This window comes from Phaseolus vulgaris, chromosome 7 (assembly GCF_051622355.1).
Source record: "Phaseolus vulgaris cultivar YP4 chromosome 7, ASM5162235v1, whole genome shotgun sequence".
Taxonomy (NCBI): Eukaryota; Viridiplantae; Streptophyta; class Magnoliopsida; order Fabales; family Fabaceae; genus Phaseolus; species Phaseolus vulgaris.
The window spans coordinates 43,776,790-43,796,069 of record NC_143504.1 but is presented as its reverse complement, the minus strand read 5'-3'; the positions used below and the strand labels follow the sequence as shown (position 1 = coordinate 43,796,069).

Genomic DNA, 19,280 nt, shown 5'->3' with positions numbered 1-19,280 from the left:
TCTTTACTTTCCACTTTCTTTCCCTTATGTTGTGTTTGCTTCCGCAGCTATACGGTTGACGAGGAAGGGCGAGCACAAATGAAACATGTTTGGATTTGTGAGTAAGGGAGTATGTGACAACAGAAGAAAAAGTGTGTGTAACTTTTGTATTTTCTCTCAATTGCGAAGAAATACGAGTAAAGCCACTTAAGTTATTAATGTTTTACTTCATTTCCCTTGCTATGCACTAAGAAACTGCCATGAAGCAATGCACACAAGGCCATGCAGATGGGAACATTAAAGATAACATTGTTAGAAATATTAAATTTTTTGAACTAGTGTTGAGTCATAATCTATTAGGTGCAATAATACAGAGATTAATCATTTTTTTTAGTAGATAATAGATTATGTATGAAAAAACACATGCAAGATAATCCATTATGCTTATTATGTGGTGTTTTTAACTTGAGGCATAATCGATTAACAACTACTTTAAAACCCTTAATCGATTATGTTGAGTTTTTACCTTCAAGCATAATCGTTTATGCATATGTTTTGTAAGCTTAATCGATTATGTGATGCATGTATTAATGTTGATAATCAATTACTCACTGAAATTGTTTTGTTTGACTTGGTTTGAGGTTGTTGTTGAGTTGATGTTCATTCTTAGTTTTGGTGGCTTTGGTGGTGTTCCTTCTTGGTTGTTGGGTTGTGCTCTCTACTATTGATTTTTATAATCCAATAAACATGGTGTTGATGTGGTGGTGGTGTGATGTTGGTATCTCTCCTGAGAGTCTTTGAAAATTCAGATCCCGGCATAACCCTATATTTTAGATTTTGTATTTATTTTATATTTTGAATAATTTAAAATTTTTATTTATTAATGATTTTTATTGAAGTAGGATATTGAATAATTTAATATTTATATTTATTTATAATTTTAAATAATTTAGAAACTTTATTTATTTCAAATTTTTATTCAAATAGGACATTAAATATTTTAGAATTTATATTTATTAATTTTTTAATATTTAAGGGATTTTATATAATTCATATTTTTATTTCGACATGATATTAAATAATTTAGGATTTGAATTTATATAGAATTTTGAATATTTTAAAAGTTTTATATATTTAAGTTTTTTTTATTTAAATAGTGCATTAGATAATTTAGAACTGGTATTTATTTAGGATTTTTAATATTTTAAGAATTTTATATATTTTAAATTTTTATTTAAATAGTACATTAAATATTTAAGTTTTGTATTTATTTAAAATCTTGAATATTTTAGGAATTTAATATATTTATGATTTTTAGTTATTTAGAACATTAAATTTATGATTTGTATTTGTTTAGGATTTTGAATATTTTAGATTTTTTATTTAAATAGGACATTAAATTTTAAGATTTGTATTTATTTAGGATTTTGAATATTTTAGAACTTTTATATATTTCACATTTTTATTTAAATAGGTTGTTATATATTTAGGATTTATATTTATTTAGATTTAGAATATTTTAGGAATTTTATATGCAATTTTAATTTAAATAGGGTATTAATTATTTATAATTTGTATTTATTTAGGATTTTTAATATTTTTAATAGTTTTGAAATTTTAATATTTAAATTTTTTATTTAAATAAGATATTAAATGATTTAGGATTTTTATTTATTTGGGATTTTTAAATATTTTAGGAATTTATATATTCAATATTTTATTATTATTATAGGACATTAAATATTAAGGATTTATAATTATTTAAATTTTTAAATATATTAAGAATTTTATATATTTTAGATTTCAACTTTTAAATAATTTTTCTCATAATCATAAATATGTTTAGACAATTTCACAAATATGTTTAGACAATTTCATGTAAATTAATTCGTACACGGTACCGAAAACAATACTTTAATTGAATATAATTATAATCCACAAATAAATAAATCAAATTAATTTTTAACAATTTTTTAAATAGAGAGATAAATTTTTTAATGTTATAAACAACTCGTATTTTTCGAAAATAATTATTCAATGGTACTGGAAATAATTTACAAAATTTTAATTAATTAAAATGTATACAAAAATACTTCATAATTCATTATTCAAACATTTTTAAAGATAATGGTAAATTTGTAAACTTAGATTTTACTTTTTTTAAAAAAGTAATAATTTTTCTCACAACCATCATATTACTCACAATCTTCAATCAACTTTCCTTACAAATCCACAAATCCACTTTAACATACTCCAATCTAAACACACCCAGTTTCTTCTCAAATTTTTATACATCCATCCCTGAAATCCCCACACACCTCCTTCTCAATCCAAACACAACCTTAATTAAAACAAACTCAGTTCCTCCTCTCTTTCATCGACCTCAAATCCAATAAAAACCTTAAGTTTAGAGCAACATTAGTGTTGTGTTTGGATTGAAGAATAAATGTGTGAGGATTTGAGAGGAAAATGTGAAGAAAGTTAATGTGTTTGGATTGTGATATATTATACTTTGTTTGGATTAGAGAATGAATTTAAGAGAATGAATTTGACATGATTTTAAGAGAAAGTGTGAAGAAAGTAGGTTATTTAGATTAAGGTAAAATAGAGGAAAAAGTGTTGAAAATTTGTGAGTGAAGTGACAAATGTGACTGCAATGATATTTTTTTTAATTGATAAAAATGTAAATTTATAAATTTATCCTTGTATTTGAAAATTATTGAAAAATTATTTGATTTTTTTTATATTATAATTATTTTTAATTAAAATATTATTTTTAGTGATTGAAATATTGTTTCTGATCCTGTGTTAGAGTTAACTTCGGAAAAAATACAAAATAATATAATTTGTAATAAAAAATATTTAAATGTTTATAGTTATAAATATTTAATAAAAACTTATTTTTATATTTAATAATATTATTATTTTTATCTTTATTTTTTATATTTAATATCATTTTTATATAAATTTATCTTTTTATTATTAAAATATATTTATTTTTATTTGTATTAATTATTATAACTAATAATTATTATATATTTTTATCACATAATTTATTTAATATTTATTTTTTAAATATTATTTTATCATATTATATTATATTTGTAATATGATTAATTATATTATTTTTTAATAATTTTGTTTATATTTTTTGTGTTTAGACTGTAATTTTAGGTTACATAAAATGTATAATAATTTGAGTTTAAAATGAAAAAGGTAACAAAATAAATTATAAATAATTATATATATATATAAATAAATAAATGTTTCCTCGCAAATTACTTTTAAAATGTGAAAACAATTTAAAATTAGAACATTTTATTGTTTTGGTTAGTATGTTTTTTTCATGCACGTAAACACCTTTATTTTTCGTTGGTAAACAAATAGATGTTAAAGTGGATGAGTGATATAATGGTTGGAATGTATTTTGAATTATTTTTAATAATATAAAATATAATATTATAATTTATTTTTTATATTTAAAAAAATGAAAATATGAGTTATTTTTGTGTAGATTTTTTTGAAAATATCTAGTATTTAATAACTCATATTTTTGTGAAAATATGAGTTATTAAATAAAATAACATAACATTAAATATTGATAAAATTTAAAAATTATTATTAATTTTCTTATTATAAATAAGTAGATATTTTTCTGTTATAAATAAATACATATTTTTATGTTATTTCCAAAATTATGTTAAAAGTCACTTTAAAAAAACTACAGATTATTATGTCAATTTGTCAGAAAATAAAAAATATCAGAAAATAATTCCGTTTGCATTTAAAATAAAATTTTAATATTCATAACTGAAAAAAATGAAAAATTATTAATAGATGTAAAAATTAAAAATTACTAGATAAATAAATAATTTTAATACCAGGACATAATTTTTTATAATTAATATTATTATATATATTTATTAGATCAATTTATTTTTATTTTTATTAATAATATAAATTAAATATTTATTAAAATAAAATTATCATTATTTATTTAATAAATTTATTAATCATTTTTATTTTTTAATTTATATTTATTATTATTATTTTAAAATATTTTTTATAATTTTTTACTATTTTATAATATAATTTTATAATATAATGATTATATTGTATATAAATAAATGAAAAATTAAGGATAAATTGTATTAAAAGTTGGATGTATTAAAAATAATATTAAATAAAATTATTAGCAATAATTAAATAAGGGTAAATGTGTATATTGTTATATCGATTTCTTCTCACATCACTGCTGTATGTTTTTGTGAATCTCTTAAATGCGCGCTCACACTTCTTCCGAATTCATTGAAACAAAGGTACGCCTTTTTATCCAGTAAATCAGTAGAAGCAAACGTTTGCATTGCATAGATGTAGAGAGATATGAAGATACATGCTTTTACTAAAATTATTTTTTAACTTTTTATTTTCAATTTGTTGATCCAATTCTTATTAGATGTGAGGTGACTCAATTTTTTAAAATTAACGTTGTGTTTGTTTTTAAGTGTTTATTGTTATTGAAGATAGAAATGCAAGAAAAATTATGTTTGTATCTATCTGATTTAGGGACGTGAAAAGACATGAAATCTATAAAATAGTTTCTATTCATATATATATATATAAAAAAAACCCAAAGAAAAACACCTAAGCATGACAAAATTTCCTTTTTATCCTTAACAAAAATCAAAGTAAATGAAGATGTATTTTTATGGTTTATCAGTGAATCCTTTTTTAACTTTTAAAATATAACAATTTTTTTAAAGATAAACAAATTTATATAATAATAATATAAATGTATTTATATAGTAATAGGAAAAGAAAATAAATTAGTAATATAAATGTAAATACTATGAAATAATAGTAATATATTCAAACATTTAAAATAGGAATAATATATATTACAGTAAATGAAGATGAATATTCCTTGTCTGATGTGGTGCTTTAATGTAGCGTACGTAATCGTAATGAAGAAAGAGAGGTTTTGATGAACCCTAATTGTAGAGAAAAATAAATATAAAAGAAATTTTTATTCACTTGTATATTAGAGAGTAAAATACATAGTGTATATATAAGAAAAAGATTAAGACCTAGCTGAAACAGAAAAGGAAAGTTGGGCCAAACAAACAAAGCCCAATAATTTAAAATAGAAAATTAAATATATTAACACCCCTCAAGCTGGGGAGTAGATATTTGTCAGGCCCAACTTGGATTTGAGAGGAGAGAATTGTGCGGAAGCAAGAGGCTTGGTGAATATATCAGCAACTTGCATTGCAGAAGTAATGAGCAATAATTTGAGGAAACCAGAGTTAAGTTTTTCACGAACTAGGTGACAATCAATTTCGATGTGCTTGGTTCGTTCATGAAAAACTTGATTGGAAGCTATTTGAATGGCAGATTTGTTGTCATTGCAGGCTGGGAGAGAGGAAATGTAAATCCCGAAGGAGGTAAGACAACCATTGTAACTCACATGTGGTGGTGGCAAGGGCTCTATACTTGGCTTCAGAGGAGCTGCGGGAGATAGTTGGTTGCTTCTTTGATTTCCATAATATTAGGGAGATGGAATATCCAGTGACAGATTTGCGTGTGGTAGGTCATGTTGCCCAGTCAAACCACAAAGGTGAAATGAACTAGTGTGAGAAAAATATAGTTCTTCACCAGGGGTGCCCTTGAGGTAACGCAAAAGAAGTGAGATAGCTTGCTGATGATGAGTTGTGGGTGCAGATATGAATTGGCTTAAATTGTGGACAGCGAAGGCGATGTCTGGTCGCGTGTTGGTTAAGTAAATTAGACGTCCAAGGAGTCTTCTGTATTGGGAAGTGGCATCAACATCAAGAGGTGAGCCTTGGTCGGGAGAGAGACGGGAGGTGTGAGTCATAGGAGTGGCCAAGTAAGTGAGATTACCTAAATTTTTTATCTTGAAGTGATGGTGAAGGGATGCAGTAATTGTGTTGATTTCCTCCGTGTCATCACCAGTTAAGAGCAAGTCATCAACATAAACAAGAATAACAGTGAGTTTATCATTATTATTTAAGAAAAAGAGACTGATCAGCAACAGAAATAGAATAATTATTTGATAAAAGAAAAGTAGAAAGTTTGGCGTACCATTGGCGACCAGCTTGACGAAGGCCATACAAAGACCGTTGAAGCTTGCAAACATGCTGAGGAGAAGGAAGAGAGAGGCCAGGTGGGGGGTCATGTATATCTCTTCATGGAGATCACCATGAAGAAATGCATTATTGACATCAAGTTGTTTTAAAATCCAATTTTTGGTAGTGGCAATAGCAAGGAGAAGGCGGAGGGTGGTGAGTTTAGCAACAGGTGCAAAAGTGTCTAAGAAATCAAATCCTTCAAGTTGGGTGAACCCTTTGGCAACAACTCTAGCTTTGTGGCGCTCAACAGTGCCATCAGAATGGTATTTGATTTTATATACCCATTTACAACCAATAGTTTTCTTTCCTGAAGGGAAAGGGGTAAGTTGCCAAGTATTGTTAGCAGCAAGAGCTTGAAGCTCATCTTGCATGGCAGATTGCCAAGAAGCATGTTTGGAGGCTTCGTTATATGTCCGAGGTTCAGGATGAGAATTGATAGAGGAAATAACATTTCTAAAATTGGAAGATAAGGAATTGTAAGACAAGTAATTATGAATAGGATATCTACTACTTACAGTGTTGGTTGCAGTGTAGAAATCTGCAAGATAGGCAGGTTGTCGGTGAGGATGAGCTGATCTGTAAATTTAAACATGAATAAACGTGAATTGAACACATACAATTATGTTCACAAATAGATCTTATCATATCATGATTCTCACTTAATCATACAATCAAGAAGGAATAGGCACTTACCTTGATCCATGAGTGATCCTAATTGAGCAATTACTTTATCTCCTTTGTTCCAATCTATCTCTTAGCAATTCCGTTCTTGTCACACACTTTCGTGATGGTTACCAGTGAGACAACTATTATTTGCAGAGACAGAACCCTATAACCTTTAGTTCCCAATCTCCATCAGATGTGGGTTTTCCATTAGGTATATCATCAGATATATATTTCTCACATTAACCAATGGGCCTTTAATTCTATTATTATTAGTAAATCATATTCGGGGGCCCAAAGCCCAAACTCTAAGTCATGTAAGTCACTTTATAGAAATTAATTTACATAATTTCTTTCATCTTCTTGGAAATTGGGGTGAGATGCTTCCTGGAGATGCAGGCGGAGATAATTCTGATGGAGGTGCAATGTTGGATGCAGGAGCAGAGGCACTATTCGTTGGAAGATCATAGGATAATGAGGCTGGTGGAGGGACAGTATTGGGTGCAGGAGTAGAGGCGCATGGCTCGACAGGAGGTACAATATCAGAAAAAAAATCAAAAGAAGAATTATATGCATTAGAAATAGGGAGAGATAAAGTGTTAGGGTCCTTAGGCAAGCCACTGTCCAATTTATATGAAAAGTGGTTTTGATGAAAGATTACATGTCTTGATATCTCTATGCTATGAAACTTTAAATTTAAGATTATATAACTTTTTGTATTTTGCGGGAAGCCAAGAAAATACCTTTGATAGATCTATCATCTAATTTTTTCCTATGTGCAGTAATACTAACATAACAGAGACAACCAAACACTTTTAGAAAGGAAATGTCATATGGTTTTCCAAACAACTTTTCATGAGGAGTGATGTTATTAAGTAATGGAGTAGAAATAACATTTATTAAGAAAATAACATGATTTACAGCAAATTCCCAAAAAATAGGAGGAAGATTTGCTTGAAAAAGTAAAGTCCGAGTTACATTTAGTATGTGTTGATGTTTACGTTCTACAATGCCATTTTGTTGTGGTGTTTCAACACAAGATTTTTTATGTATAATTCCCTTTGAAGCATAAAAATTTGACATAGCAAACTCAACACCATTGTCAGTACGAATCGTTTTGATATTAGTTTTGAAATGATTTTGAACGAAAACAGTGAAGTTAATGATGTGCTGACGCACTTCAGATTTGTTATGCAGCAGAATAACCCAAGTATAACGCGAGTTATCATCAATAATAGTCAAGAAATAACGAAAACCTTGCATAGAAATTATGGAACATGGTCCCCAAATATCAAAGTGTGCAAGATCAAAAATAGCAAAGGTAACAGTATTACTTAAAGTGAAAGGAAGTTTTCTCTGTTTTGCACGACTACAAGTGTCACACACATGATGAGTATCAACAGTAATAAAAGAGTATCGTTTGCTTAAGACATGTAATCTTTCATGTGAAGGGTGTCCTAGTCTATAATGCCATAGTGTTTTGTCTGTGATATTACAATTAATAAAAGGAGCAAAACAATGCGATTTAGAATGACTAGAAGCAGGCAAGGTACAAGCCAGCGGTGGCTTTAACTGTACCAATCCTCTCTTGGTGAGATTGTCTTGTATAATACAGTGGGTTGAAGTGAAAGTTAAAGTGCATTTAAGTTGGTGTGTGAGTTTAGAAACAAATATTAAGTTTAATTGAAAATGAGGCACGTATAACACATCATACAAATAAAACTTATAAAAAAAACGTACTAAACCAGAATATGTGGCATAAACGGTTTGGCCATTTGGAAGACTAATTAAGAGAGGTTTAATTTTAGTATAAGTAGTAAAAACGTTCAAATTGTGACAAACATGATCAGTGACACCAGAATCAATAATTCAATATTCTTTTATAGAAGATAGTGAAGAGAGAAACTTACCTGTTGAAGAATGCTCAGTATTGGGGATTTCATCCGTAGAGATGGTGCCGACTTGATTAATTTGAGTGTGAGGGGCAGGATCCTCAAGGTTTTGCTGACGCAAAATGTTGGTAAGGAATTGACACTGTTGTGATGTAAGTTGAATCCCCTTTGCATCCTATTCTTTAGGAAAAAAACTCAGAAAAAGTGTCAGTAGTAATCATATTATTGGCTTGGGATGTCCAATTAGTGAATTTGTAGCCAGGAGGGAACCCATGCTTTTTATAACAGGTGTCGACAGTGTGGCCAAGACGATTACAAAAAATGCAGACTTTTCTAGTAAAAGAAAACTTTGAGGTTTTAACAATATATAAAAAAGTAATAAAATTATAAATAATACTAGTAACTAAAATAAATTTTTAAAATAATAATAATAATAATAAATTATAAAACAATAATAATAATAATAAATTATAAAAAATAAAAATAAAAATAAAAATAAATTAAATATTTAATAATAATTAAAATAATTTTATTAAATAATAATATTAATAGTAATAAAAATTAATTTTTAATTTTTATTTGATTTGATTTGATTTTATGAAAATATTTTTTATATATATTTATCAAATTTTAATTAACTAAAATTTATAAAAAATATCTTAATTTTATTATTTAAATATTTTTTAAAGAAAGGGTAAATTTGTAAACTTACATTTTACAAATTTTAAAAAAATAAAAATCTCTTTACAACCATCATATCACTCACAAACTTTAATAAACTTCCCTTACAAATCCACACTATTATACACCCTAATCCAAACAACCTCACTTTCTTTATATTTTCCTTTCAAATCACTCCAAATTCACTATCTCAAATCCTCTCCCCAATCCAAACACACTCCTAAAACATTGTTTGCATTGAAAAATTGTTAAATAATCTAGTCTAATTTAAATTTTTAAATAACGGTTAAAATTGAAAATGAAGTACGAAACACAATCCTATTCACCAGATTGAAGGAACAGATTATTTAGATTTAGATATTGTTTTATAAATAATGATCATGATTATATTTGCGACAATGATAAAGAAGAAAAGAGAATAATAAAATAGAAAGAAAACATTTTATTCATTCAAAAATTCTATAATTTTTTTTGCATCGCCTATATACATCAAATAATAAATAATCGTTAAAGCAGATAAATTTAGATGATTAATATATGTATCAGATGATAACACACATCAACATTTAATCCATACATACATACCACATGTGTTACATGAATTGTTTAAACTTAACACACTGGTACACATTCTCAATCAAATGGTCTTATGTGCTATTTATCGTACTATTACGATTTAAAGTAAATTATCACAAACATAATTTATAAACAAAATAAATATAAAATAGAAAAATAAAAAATATCACAAAAGAAAAATAAAAGAAAATATTAAACACAATAAAACTAAAAATTATATATGTAACAAATAATAATAAACTAACCGTTTTTTGTAAGAAATAAGATATAAGATATTAAAGTATTATTATTATTTAAATGGTTTACTTTAGTTTCTTTATTTTTAAAATTTTAATTCAATTCTATAATTTTAGTAAATGTTTACTATTCTCATTTTGTTTTTCTAATTTGACACTAACAATATAATGTAACTAGAAAGAAAAACGATATTTAATATATTTTAAAAATGAAATATCAAATTGAATATCTACAAATAGATTTTTTTTAAATAAAATAATTTTGATAAAAGAGGAAATAAAAAAGATTTAACCACAAATATATTTGACGTTGTTAAACTTTTTTCACAATGTGAAATACGGTTTTTGCTCTTGCCATATAAATGCCTGAAAACCAAACTCCAAAAAAAATTATTCCATAAAATATTACGTAAATAATTTGAAATTAGGAGATAGGCAAAAAGGCGAGGCCAATTTTGTTCAAAACCCCAAACAACACAAACAAAACCCTCTAACCCTGCGACGCCGTTTTCCTCATTTTCTCCTGCTCTTCACTGCTCCGCCGCCAGCTCCGTCGTCCAACGAGACCGAAGCCGTGCCCCGAGATGGGTGATATTGAAGAGAACGATGCTCTTCCGAAGAACAAACCTTCCACTGAAAAGGTACGCAGAGTTTCAAGGACCCTAAAATAGTTCATGAATACTTCATAATGTCATTGTTGTTTTCCCTATTATATTGGCAAACGAATGCTGAAGCAAAATGTAGTCATCTTTGGATCTGATTTAATTTATTCATTACACTTTTGAACTCACAATTCTGAACGAGGAGTCGTCATAATTGTGTTTTAATATTTTAGTATAATCTTATTTCTCTGTCAATCCAGGAGCATGCTGAACCTATGGTATTTCTGCTTTGTATTATGAGTTTTTTTTTTATTCTTGATTTGATAATATTGCTTTGCAGGATGTTTCTGACGAGCTTGAGTTGAGAATGAAGAAGTATCTCAGAGGAGAAAGTGCTAATTTGGAGGTACAAGTCATTGAGGTTGCTGGAATTGAGACACTGGTGCTTGATATTGGAGTCTTTTAGTCTTACTTTGTAAACTATAATTTGCAGGTTTTGAAGGATAAAAAGCTGAAGGGTCAACTAGCTGCTAAGGAACAGTTATATGGAAAATCCGCACAAGCTGCTGCTAAGGCCGAGAAGGTATTACATTAAATTTATCTTTTATATTATTTTTGTTTTTAGATATCATTTGCTACTGGATTGTTCTTAAGTTTGTTCATGAGTGTGGATGAAAGCTGTGTAAAGTATCGGCGTGGCATGTTTGGTTGTATGCTTCAGTTTGATATTGGGTTTATCATGAGGTGACATGATCTGATGCATAATCGTGTTTGAGTGTTTTGCTTCATGCTGGATTATTGTTGAGTCTAGCCAAGTTATTAATTTCTTGCTTAGGTTGTTCATGTTTTACTTTATCAATGAATTAGTGGAAGCTTTTGCCCAAAATTGGTGTGAAGAGAAGTTAATTAAACCTGACTTGCTTGGAAGTTTAAAATATGACATTTATGCAATTAGTTAATTACGCTGTTAGATTATAGTCAACATTGATGTTTTTGTTGTTAAAATATCCTTCCTATTAAGCTAAAATTCAACTATGCAGTGGCTTATGCCTAGTGAAGGAGGTTATCTGGAGGCTGAAGGCTTGGAAAAGACATGGAGGATCAAACAGGAGACAATAGCTCATGAAGTAGATATCTCAGGCTCACGGAAACAGTATGATATTATTTTACCAGGTATTAATGATTTTTTTTTCATTTTAACTTATTCAATATTTTGGTATTAATTTCTTCTCTGGTACCTACTTGTATATCATTATATCCTCTAAATAAAAAAATGCTTGATGTTCTTGTTAGATAAATGCAATAGTGAGGATAATGGTAAAATTTAATTAGTTTATTTCCTTAATTTTTTTACCATCATTACCAATTGGATATGTGGTTTTTTCTTGATCTGTTATTGAGCCAAGGATATCTTTACTGTTTTGTTATCAAGAAAGTGAGATCATTTGATTTGATAATATCATGAAGTTTGTGTATCTATATAGAAGTAGCAGCACATTGGGTTTGATTTGGTCTCTGGGGCATAGTTGTAAAACTCAGACTGGTTGCTGGTTTGGCTTTGAGCCAGAACTGTTATCAGTCTGGTCGAGTTATTAGTTTGGACATGTGCTGAACCCGGTGATAACTCCATTGACTAGGTGTTAAACTGCATCCAGTTTAGATGCTAACCCATTAATTCATCAAACTGTCTAGCAGCCCATTACCCGACGTCGTCCACCAAGTCCATGCATATGTGAAGTGAACCTGCCAAGAGGAAAAATCAAATTCAATTTAAAAATTGCACTAGCCTAGTTTGATCTCAAGTGCACAAGTTTGAAGCTATTATATATATATATATATATACACACACACACACACACAGATAGATAGATAGATAGAGAGAGAGAGAGAAAGAGAGAGAGAGAGAGTATATTATATACAATTTTTATATATAGACTAGTTCATATGGTTCAATTATTGATCCACTGGTTCAGTCAGTAACTCATCGACCTTGTACCTGACCATTTCAGTGATCGGTCTGGTTTTTAAAACATTGCTGTGGCTTGTTTGATTGTTCCTGCATGTGAAAGGCTAGACTTACGGACTCTGATTTATTTCATTGTTCTCTCAGAATCTTCTCCATTTATTAGCCACAACTTGTGGCAAGGAATGTGCATACCACTGCTGATTATTTAATGGGTATATTAACATATAGTTCAATAATATTATGAATTGGTAGAGCATGATATGTGATGCATGTTTGAATGTAGTTTATTTTCTTTTCCTGTTGCATAATAGAAAACCCAAGTTCTTGGGCTGCTAAGCCAAATCGTTGTGCCAGAGGTCAGATAGACCTTTTACACTCAACTCAAGTACATACAAATTTGAAAGCAAATCTGTTTGGTCCAGTAACTTAATGAATAGTTGGGGCTTGATGTGAGATGCAGGATGCATGAACTTTATCTTCTCTCCTGTTCTCACATGATGAAAAATCCATGTTTTTCGTTTGCAAGGCCAAATCATTGTTCTGTAGGCGAGATAAACCCTCTACAATTAGTCCAAGTGCATAAAAATTGAAAACTGATGTAACTTGCACATAATTGCTTGTATACTGTTAAAGGTAGCAGATGGTCTTCTCTGTAAGTTTTTTGCTCTTAAATCCTGACTCTTATTACTGATAAACCCTTTAAGAGATTTTCGCCCCCTAACTGTCTTTCATATTAAATATTAAGATTTAATGCCATGACTTCAATTTCAGTAAAAGTTATTGGAGCTGTGTGCTTCATAAGTTATTGACTAGTGAAAAATTTGATGTTTATTTGACGTAGTTTTTTAGTTTAGTTATATCGTAAAGATAATATTCCGTTCTTTTTGACTTGTTCTTGACTCCTTTTTCTTGACTGGAGATTTATTGTATTTTTTTACAATCCATATTTGCAGAACTTGGTCCATACACTCTGGATTTTACTTCAAGTGGCCGGTATATGGCTGTGGGTGGTCGTAAGGGCCATATAGGAATAGTGGACATGATAAATCTGAGCCTAATTAGAGAGCTTCAGGTATGGTCAATCCTAGTTGAGCTTGCTATGCAGGGTTTTACTCTTACTAAGCAATACATTTCATAATATGTTTTATGTTTAAGAACATTGTTCGATTTGTTCTTTTCTAGTGGTAATGTTCATCGTGACACCTTTACATGACATCATTTAGTGATGATATCGACCGCTGAAAATCACCAAAACAATGTTTGTTGAAGTTTTTGTAAATAGCTGATTAGTAATTACCATAAATTTTGAAACATGTTTTTTAGTGAAAAAGGACTTTTCTTTTTCCTTTTAAAAAAATGACCCTAAGTTCATGCTAGCTGAAAACTGGTTACAAATACAATTGACCATATATGGATATTATTGTTTTTTATTGTTCCAGGTAAGGGAAACAGTACGTGATGTGGTATTCTTGCACAATGAGCTCTTTTTTGCTGCTGCACAGAAAAGGTAATTTCTCTTCCTTTATTTGGTATTCCACTGTTTAATCCAAGTAACAAGTTGGTTCTAACAGTAATTTGATCACTCTTGAATTAATGATGTTGACGTCTAATCATCCTAGTTAGATGTTTGTAAGTATTTTGGCATGTGACACTGTCATAGTTGTTAACACCATTAATTCAGAAGTATTAGAATAGCTGTCAGACCAGGACCAAATTAACATATTTCTTTAATGCTGAATATCAAAAACATTGAATTTTTTTTTGGAGGTATCAATTTCAATTTTGGAGGCACTAAAAGTGTATTTAACCGTTTAATTTAATCTATATCGTTACAACAAATGCATCTCTTAAATCTGAAAGGTGAAATAAGTGTGGTTGGGGGAGGGGTATGATTTAGTTCTAAAAATAAAAGAGTGACATGAATAAACTTTAATTAAAAAAATTGGGGGACAGGGAACTTCAATTTATATGACGCACCCTGCCTACACTTGGTATTCAATTTTGCTGACACTTGTTAACTAATTATATGTGACTTTGAAGAAAATAGCATTGAGTACAACATCAATGCATCATGTTTGTAGGTTTTTCTTGCAATAAATTATAGCCAATGATGGTGTGCTTTCAGGATTGATTTTATTTTTCCCCTTGGAAGGTGAAACGAATTTTAAAACCATAATTACCAAGTTCTTGTTTTTATGTTTCTTAATTCCACTTGCTTCCTGCTTATTACTTTGAAATGAATATCAGACTTCGGTTCTTTATATAGTAATCCTTTAAGATTTTCACTTTTCTCTCTTATTTTGTGGTAGCATGGTGAGCTTAATTAATCCATGTAAATCTTGTGTATTCATGTTGTTTTTCTATAATTTGGAAAAGTTAAGTAGACACCCCAAAATAAGATATCCCTGAATTCATGTATATGATGACTTGAGTATTTGAATTTGACAGGTATCCATACATCTACAATCGAGAAGGCACAGAGCTTCACTGCCTTAAGGTTGGTATATTTTTCTTTGCAATTACTTTTTATAAATTTAGCTATTAATGTACTATCGTTGTCTGGAGTGTTTCTGCATATGCTCATACCTGATGAGAAAGTGCTTGTCTTTTGGATTTAAACCTTTCATTTTGGTATGCTTGGCTTTTAAATATCATATTTAGTTGATATTTCCTTTCCAATGTCATTCATCTGAACATCCAATAAACTCTTTTACTGAAACTTGGTTATGTTGTGACATGCGGATTGAAATACTAGTGCTGCTTCACATTGCAATTAATCCTAATTTGGGTACTGTTAGGAATTAGGAGAAAGGGAAGGGAAAATTAATTAGGGCCTATCATTCTGACTGTATCATTCTGTAAATTGAGCGCTTGATACTATTTGATACGCTAGAGGTTTGTGATGAATAAGAGGATTGAAGGGAAATATTCATTCTGACCTGTATCATTCTCTAAATTGAGCACTTGCTCTTTGTAAAAGGAAATATTTCTTTTGAAGAGGAAACTGTTGGAGGAGAGACCTTTCCTTGTTATTTTCTTTTGCAATCAATCAATAAATACAATCTTTCTATGCTTTTTTGTTTTCTAATTCGAGTCAACAGGCACCCCTTCATTTATTTTGTTAGGCTGGTTAAATCATGTTGAATTTAGATTGAGATACCATTAGTGGAACTTAATGATTTATTTTGAGAATGTAACAAGTGAGAACTCGTTATTATGAGAAATGAGAACTATAAATCTGTGCAATTAGTCATATTTGAATGATCAAGATTAAAAGATAAATGCACATTTCTTTTTAAGTGATTATGTGACAACTAATTAACTTTTCATTTTGATCATCCAAATAAGATTGTATGACTTTATAGTTTTCATTCCTTACAATAGGAAAAGTTCTCAATTGATGCACCCCCTTTATATACGAGGAGGGATTAACTTAACCACATTAGGTCACCAACTTGTACACTCTTATATAATTTCTTACAATAATCCAGAGTATTCTCTTGATTCACCTTGCAGATACATGTATGTATAGGATTTTTTACTGATCCAATACTTGAATTATAATTATATATTAATTTGATTTGTCCAATATAAGAATATAATAAGATAACGTTGCTATGCTATTTTTTAGAAGTGTATATTATGTCAATTTTGGTATAAATTAATGAGATATGGAATACTTTTGGTATAATATAAGATTTTGGACACATGAGATGCATCCTTAAAGGGTAAACGGTTTCCTTTTTCTCCAGGAACATGGTCCAGTGTTAAGGCTTCAGTTTCTGAAAAACCATTTTCTCTTGGCTACAATCAATAAGTTTGGGCAACTTCGCTATCAGGATGTTACAATGGGTTCAATGGTTGGTAATTTTCGAACTGGCGTAGGACGTACAAATGTGATGCAAGTAAACCCCTTCAATGGGGTTGTTTCTTTAGGTCACTCAGCTGGAACTGTTACCATGTGGAAGCCGACCAGTTCTGCTCCTCTTGTCAAGATGCTATGTCATCACGGGCCTGTCTCAGCGCTGGCATTTCACTCAAATGGCCACTTGATGGCCACTGCAGGGAAAGATAAAAAAGTTAAGCTTTGGGACTTAAGGAAATATGAGGTTCTTCAAACCTTACCTGGTCATGCAAATACTCTGGATTTTAGTCAAAAGGGCTTACTTTCTTGCGGTAATGGTTCATTGATCCAGGTTCTGCGAGATGTTTCTGGTACACAGAATTATTCCAGGTACATGACTCATTCCATGGTTAAAGGTTACCAGGTAGAAAAATTAGTATTTCGACCATATGAAGATGTTTTAGGTATAGGGCATTCCATGGGTTGGTCTAGTATTCTTATTCCAGGAGCTGGAGAACCCAACTTTGACTCATGGGTTGCAAACCCGTTCGAAACTTCCAAACAGAGGAGAGAAAAGGAAATACGGACTCTACTTGATAAGCTCCCACCTGAGACTATCATGTTGGATCCCAGCAAGATTGGTACGGTGAAACCAAAAGGAAAGAGGCCAACAAAGAAAGAGAAGGAGGCTGAGATAGAAGCTGCCGTTGAAGCTACTAAGGGCAAGAAACTGAAGAAGAAGACAAAAGGTAGAAACAAGCCAGGTAAAATGATACAGAAAAAGCAAGACGCCATTGCTAGAGTGAAGAGGCCCTACATGGAGCAGAAAATTCAAGAAGAGGAAAACGTGTCAAGAAAGAAGCAGAAAACTAGTGTTGAACTACCAAAATCTTTACAACGGTTTGCTCGTAAAAAGGCATCGTCGTGATCTAACTTTCCCGTAGTCTTGTATTCTATATTACTGTTCTCCCTTTTGATTATAAGCTTGTATTTTTTTGTTGCCCTTCATATTTGTAGCCCTTTAGCCTCGAAGTTGGCGTTTTTGTGCCTTTTAGTGAGGGGCATATCCAAATTTTGCCTTAGAGAGACCCCTTGATTAGAGTTTCTTTAATATTAAAGTCTTCTTTACCTACACAAAATATTGATCGGAAAACTTTCTGAAGTTTTAATGATTGTCTGGATTTGTGTAATAGAGCAGGTGTCACTCGAGTATCCTTTCAAAAAGGTGACATTTACTCTTTACTATTTGAAAACTGATAGTAAAAATAGTTGAGCAGTAAAAGAGAGTTACTATAACTGTTTTGGTTATTATTGAGGATATATATTCCAAAAGTTTTAAATCTTGTGGTTATTTCCTAAAAAATTTGTAAGTTACTTGAGTTATGTTTGAATTGATGGAAAAATATGAAATTAGAGCATAATGTAATGATTTTTTTTTCTTCCATTTCTCGTGTATGAAACAAATTTTTTTCTTCCTATTGTTTAGGTAATGAATTGGTATTTATTTGTTATCCTTATCATGAAAATAAAAAGCAAAAGGTATGTGTTTTTGCTAGATGTCGACATGTTTTGTACAAATTTATAGACACTAAAAGTGCCCCTGGAGCCATAATCTTCAGTAATAGTGTAGGTTAAAGGGCTACTGTAAAATGGTTTAATTAATGGTTTTCGATCGAATAGTCTAATTTTTGTAAGGTTTGACAGGTGGATATTTTTTTTCATTTTCATATTTCAAACCAAACGGTGATTTTCTGTGCTGGTTAATTTGCTGTTAATAAAACTGTTACTATTAGACCTATTATTATTTAACAAAATCATCGTGCATTTTTTATTATTACTACATGTTGCATCGTCTTAGTCATGGCGGGTTTTATTGTGTGTAGGTAATGAACGATCGAACTATAAGTTAAGAATTATAGACATGGTAATGTATGCATTTTTTATTTCGTTGAATTAGTAAATGATTTTTTTATCACGTGGATTAACCGTCCTTAATAATGTTATTTCTTGTCTTAAATAAACAACAACAAATAAAATATATAACTAAATTTAAACATAATATAATAAGTAAATTAGAAAAATAAAATACATTTAGTGCTTGTAACAAAAACAAAATAAAAATCTGACCTAGCAAATTTATAAAAGAAATATTTTTTAAACTTTAGTATTACACTCTTTAAGATATTAAAAAAAATATTAGCAGGATTGGTTATATTTGGTGATTTTTTAAGTTTATATATCACAAAAGTATTTTTTTATATAATGATTTGAGTAATAATCATAATGATTTGTGTAATATTATTTAAAATTAAACAATTAGTTATATAGTAATTTGTAAAACATTATTTTTTATTTTAAATTATTATATTAAATGACATGTAGACAGACATAGGTTAAATATTAAGGTATTTCTTCTTCATATAAGACTGACATTTTGCAAGTATATATCTATATTTAGTGCAAAACTAATTTAATAGGTGAATTTCTTATGCACATTATGAGTATTTTTTTTTAAGTATTTATTGGGTTCGAATCCAACTGTTATACACATACCATTGTTATGAAATAATTAATTTTTGAACTTTCTACGATAAACAAGTGTAGCAATATTCCTGTGAAAGGACCAAAAATTGTTATATAAAGTGGTGTTTCTAGCAATATTCACTTATACAAAGTAGGAGAAAATGTATTT

General features: G+C 29.3%; 1 protein-coding gene across 1 annotated transcript; it reads left to right on the top strand.

Annotated features, from left to right (window-relative positions):
* Window positions 1–10,562: 10,562 nt before the first annotated feature.
* LOC137828713 (Transducin/WD40 repeat-like superfamily protein) lies at window positions 10,563–17,757 on the top strand. The gene is made up of 8 exons (XM_068635393.2): window positions 10,563–10,817; window positions 11,119–11,184; window positions 11,272–11,361; window positions 11,819–11,951; window positions 13,698–13,816; window positions 14,184–14,251; window positions 15,193–15,241; window positions 16,497–17,757. The coding sequence occupies exons 1-8, from the start codon at window positions 10,761–10,763 to the stop codon at window positions 17,514–17,516; spliced, it is 1,602 nt and encodes a 533-aa protein (XP_068491494.1). The 5' UTR covers window positions 10,563–10,760; the 3' UTR covers window positions 17,517–17,757.
* Window positions 17,758–19,280: the final 1,523 nt, after the last annotated feature.

Excerpts from the sequence above, each read along its gene's own strand:
- LOC137828713 (XM_068635393.2), top strand. The coding sequence starts at position 10,761 with ATGGGTGATATTGAAGAGAACGATGCTCTTCCGAAGAACAAACCTTCC. Across the intron at positions 11,185-11,271 it reads GAGAAAGTGCTAATTTGGAG|GTTTTGAAGGATAAAAAGCT; the intron begins GTACAAGTCATT and ends TATAATTTGCAG. Across the intron at positions 15,242-16,496 it reads CAGAGCTTCACTGCCTTAAG|GAACATGGTCCAGTGTTAAG; the intron begins GTTGGTATATTT and ends CTTTTTCTCCAG.